The sequence below is a fragment of the Megalops cyprinoides genome, chromosome 7, assembly GCF_013368585.1.
Source record: "Megalops cyprinoides isolate fMegCyp1 chromosome 7, fMegCyp1.pri, whole genome shotgun sequence".
NCBI lineage: Eukaryota > Metazoa > Chordata > Actinopteri > Elopiformes > Megalopidae > Megalops > Megalops cyprinoides.
This window is the reverse complement of record NC_050589.1, coordinates 27,095,045-27,099,882: the sequence shown is the minus strand read 5'-3', so window position 1 is coordinate 27,099,882 and position 4,838 is coordinate 27,095,045. Positions and strand designations below refer to the sequence as shown.

The 4,838-nt window shown below is 45.2% G+C and overlaps 1 protein-coding gene across 1 annotated transcript; it reads right to left on the bottom strand.

Moving 5' to 3' along the window:
* Positions 1-2,695: 2,695 nt before the first annotated feature.
* On the bottom strand, positions 2,696-4,390 carry LOC118780389 (potassium voltage-gated channel subfamily A member 10-like). Its single transcript, XM_036532838.1, has one exon. The coding sequence runs from the start codon at positions 4,388-4,390 to the stop codon at positions 2,696-2,698; it is 1,695 nt and encodes a 564-aa protein (XP_036388731.1).
* Between the last annotated feature and the right edge of the window lie 448 nt (positions 4,391-4,838).

Here is a 4,838-nt window from a genome sequence, read left to right as displayed (position 1 = left end):
ATTTATTTAGTCGGGTGTAAATTTGGAAAAAGACCTGCAAATGAACTATAATTTTTAATATTTAGAGTTCATCAACCCACTGCAATTGTTCATAACAAATCTTGTGAAAATTACAGCTTGTTAAAGGGCAACCAGTACTTTTCTCTTCAAAAAATATCTGTGGTTTATCTAACCATTTTGTTTAACATTTAACCATACAGTAAGAGATTGAAAAGAGTTCTGAGTTTGCAGTAATTCATTTTTTTTAAAATTACTTGAAATGACCCCCAGGGAAAGTGTTTGCTTTTGTCATGCCCACACCAGGGGCTATTTTCAGTTATCACTTACCTCCTAATACCTTTATTTTAGGAGTCATAACTGACACATTAAAGGATGTTTCAGCCCTTGTAAGTTGGACCAGAACCAGACATCAGATAATCCCTTGATAAAGTGATGGTGACTTTGGGAAGGCATGTTGGGACTGACATACCAAAAACACACTGTGGTCTTGTTTCAAATCAACCTCCAGAAGATGATTTTACGTTGTGCTCCACTTGTCCATCACCATTTACTCTTACAGGCCCTTACCAGGTCACACGATCACTGGCTGAGGACATGAGGGTTCACTTTGGCAACTTTATAAACCAAAATCAATGGCTCCCATAAGGTTTATTAAGAAATGCCAGTTATGTCAAATCAAACACTTTCCCTGCGTAGTACTTTCCCATAAACCACCCAAAGTGACTTGGATTCACAACAGACAACAAATTTCTATTACAGAACTGTTCCAGCAACCATCAGACATTTTTGAGACGAAGATTTGTACGTGTGGGGAGTAATTACGGGGTTCTCTTTGAGCAATAAAATGTAATTTTGTGTAATAGTTGTCTAATGCTCCAGAAATTAATATGGATGAGTATTTTAACTGAAATGTCTGAAAGGGGGAAAAGGTTAGTATGCTCTTTGCAGATTAGAGAGAATGACTACAGTGAGATTAGGATGGACTGTGCTGTTTACGAGACAAAAATAAATAAAAAAAAACATAATGAATAAATATTTCTTGTTCCAAAAAATTTTCAGCTGGATGTTTTGTCCTTAGAATTTTTTGATAAGTGTGTCAGAGATGGAGAAAGGGTCAAAGGTCAGCATGCTGTAATGAATAGTGCTCCTCTGCTCCCTGTCCAGGAATCCACACAGCGTAGAACGACATGATCTCAAGGACCTTGGCAAGTGCATTTCCCAACACTTCACTGTAAAGATTCCTGTCTTTGGCTGTCTCAGTCACACTGTCATCAATGTCCTAAAATAGCAGGGTGCTTCTGTCCCCTTTGCTTGGCTCCTTAACAATAAAAAACATTCCTTTGCCTTTCCAGCTCTGTCAGAGAAGGGAATATTTTCAGACAAGCAGATAAGCCTGAGGTCCCAGGAACAGTATTATTCAGCAGGGTCTCTGCTGTGCCGTAAACTGTTGCTGTCCAGTGATATTTTAGTTTGAAAAGTACTGTCTTCCTGCCGTAGCCCAGCACGTTATGCCCTTGTCAGAAGTAAAATAAACTGAATGTAACATTTACAAGAATAATGGAGAAGAATAATGTGCTGTCAAAGACAGAAGAGATTATTCATAATAAATGTATTAGATATGGCAATCTCTATTTGGAAAGTACTGTATGTTAGAGTATAAGCAATTCAAGGCACTCAAGATATCAGATAAATACAAAAAAAAAAAAACTATAAACTGTATGGAGTGTATGGAGATGTGGTACATATCACCTAATTAACATGTACACAGTATCGACAAATGAAAATTATTTGAAAGTAAATATAGAAAATCTTTAAAACCATGATCAGGAATGTTATTTGTTGAGCAATTATTACTATACCTATCACTTCCGTTGCACAGAGTTCCCTGTCTGAAATTCTTCTGAAAGACATCAGATACAATCAGTTCAGTAGTATTCATATATAACACACTGTTGAGATGACTGAAGAAATAAATACATAATTAAAATCATGAATAATAAATAGATGAATAAATACACATATGGTACACCATATCCTGTATTTGCATGGCCATTGCAGGATTCCATTTCAATGTTTAAATACTCTATTTTTCTTTATGAAGGCTAAAGGTACATTTGGGAAAGCAGCAGGGTGAAATCGATTCACTCTCATGGTAATCTGAACCAATAGCCATTCATTACTGCTTAAAACTCCAATACAGACAGAATATTTTAGATCCTGAACTGAGCATAACAATTCTGCTTGAAATTAGTTCCTTCATCTTGATATTAACCCCACCTATGTCACTTTACCACTTGTCAGTTATGTTAAGGTTTAGTATGACATTGGCATGTATACTTTACTGACCACATGTATAACCTTAAATTAGCATGTATTGCAATTTATTAATCTGAATAATTCAAAATCACATTAAGTATTGAAAATAACAAAGAAAATAAAAAAAGATTAGATTACCTATCTATAGGGTATTTATCCAGAGAAATGTATGGCCATCATTTTTGTCTCATCCTGACAGGCAATTGGAATCCTGAACTGAGCTGCTGTATACACCCAGAATCTTTTCATCCATGCAGGGTTCGACTAGGTTGTTTCTGAGGCAGGTCAAAGGTGCACAAAATCACAAGTATCACTTTTATGAGTAAATGCGAATGAGTCTTGTTGTTACACATCCCCCGACCAGGGTGGTTGCAGGAGTTCAAAGCCCTGTGCTTTTGGATTTGTCTCCCTGCCAGTTGCCATTAGCTTTGTTGAGGGAGGTGGTGCTGCCTTGTTTGGTAGTGAGTCCTGACCTCAGGGCCGCCTCGGGCGCGTCTGCAATTGGCTGCTTGTCCTCCTGCTCCGTCTCGCGGTGGTAGAAGTAGTTGAAGTTGGATACAATAACGGGGACGGGCAGGGCGATTGTGAGCACCCCGGCGATGGCGCAGAGGGTGCCCACCATTTTACCCCCCATGGTGATAGGGCACATGTCCCCGTAGCCCACAGTGGTCATCGTCACCACCGCCCACCAGAAGCCGTCGGGAATGCTGACAAACTGCGTCTGGGGCTCGTCCACCTCGGCGAAGTAGATGGCGCTGGAGAAGAGGATGACGCCGATGAAGAGGAAGAAGATGAGCAGCCCCAGCTCCCTCATGCTGGCCTTCAGGGTCTGGCCCAGGATCTGCAGGCCCTTGGAGTGCCTGGAGAGCTTGAAGATCCGGAAGACCCGCACCAGGCGGATAATGCGCAGGATGGCCAGCGACATGTTCTGGCCCGAGCTGGCGTCCGGCTTCGTCACCAGCTCCGTCACCAGCGTGACGAAGTAGGGGATGATTGAGACGATGTCGATGATGTTCATGATGTTGTTGAAGAACTCCTTCTTGCTGGGGCAGACGGTGAAGCGCACGCACAGCTCGAAGAAGAACCAGAAGATGCAGGCTGTCTCAATGATGAAGAAGGGGTCAGAGAACGTGTTGGTGAGGGTCCTGGGGGTGGGGCTTGGGGGAGAGAGAGGAGCGTAGCCCTCCTGAGTTTCGTTGAGGACCTGGACGACAGTAGGGAGGAATCCCATCTCCTCACGGAACTCTGGCAAGGTCTCCAGGCAGAAAATGATAATGGAGATAACTATGACAAAGACAGACACCAGAGCCACGCCCCTGGCAGCATTGGAGCTCTCTGGGTACTCAAACAGAAGCCAGAACTGCCGGTGGATGTCACTGGTGGGCAAGGGTACCTCCACCTCTTTGATGAAGCCCTCGTCCTCACGGAACTGCTCCATTGCCTCATTGCCCAGCTCGTAGAAATCAATCTCATCCGCAAAAATGTCCAAGGGAACATTGGCAGGCCTGCGGATCTTACCACCAGACTGGTAGTAGTACAAAATCCCATCAAAACTGGGTCGATTGCGGTCGAAGAAATACTCGTTTCTCATGGGGTCGAAGTAGTCTCTCCTTTTCATGGGGTCCCCCAGCAGGGTCTCTGGGAACTGATCCAGGGTTTTGAGCTGCGTCTCGAAGCGCAGGCCCGCGATGTTGATGATCACCTTCTGGTCCCCCTCCTCCAGGCCCCGTTTGTCCACAAACAGATCCTCGCAGCACTCTTTAGCCAGCTTGCTGAAGATGGTCTCACTCTGCGTCCCCTCACTGTTCAGAAGCATCTTCCAGTTGGAGATCAGGCTGGCGCAGCTGGCGCGCCCCCTCCTGGCTGGAAGGATGGTCGGCGACTGCTGCGGCGGCCCCTGCTGTGCTCTATGAGGTGACCTCTGGGGGGTGAGCAGGTGGTTTTTGCCCGAGCCGCGCCTGGGCGGGTCCACGGTCAGGGAGGTCATCTCGTTGGCACAGTCTGGGTCGTCTTGGTCGCCCATGTTGATGCCGATGTCGTCCAGGTTCTCGAAGTTGACCAGCGCCACCTCCATCACCCCCCCGCTGCAAGTCTCACCTCCTTGCTCCGGCCCAGGATGGCAAGCGAGGTGGGGCCACGCCCAGAAAAACCAAGCCAAAAAAATGTATGGAGGGGCTTAAAGAGTGACCCAAAAAGCAGAACAGCGATGAAAGGCCAGCCTGATCTGGGATCTTCTCTTCCCCAGCCCTGTAAACACAGAGAGACGAGTTAGTGTGCGTGACTGTACTGTGCACATTCTAATTGTGCGCCTGGACTGTGGCACAGAGAGACATTTATTGTCTTGAGTATGTGACGTCTGAAGGCACTCATGTGCCCCATAACTTGTTCCTTGGATACCAAGGTCTCTTAGGTAACCGACAGAAAGCAGCTGGTGGAGGAGAGCAGGGCCATTTCTCTGGGTGTGAGTCTGTAATTGTGTTTGTAAAAAGGTGGGGGGAGGAGAGGGTTATCAGGATGACTCT

Bases quoted from the DNA above. Each gene is read 5' to 3' on its own strand.
- LOC118780389 (XM_036532838.1), bottom strand. From the start codon at position 4,390: ATGGAGGTGGCGCTGGTCAACTTCGAGAACCTGGACGACATCGGCATC.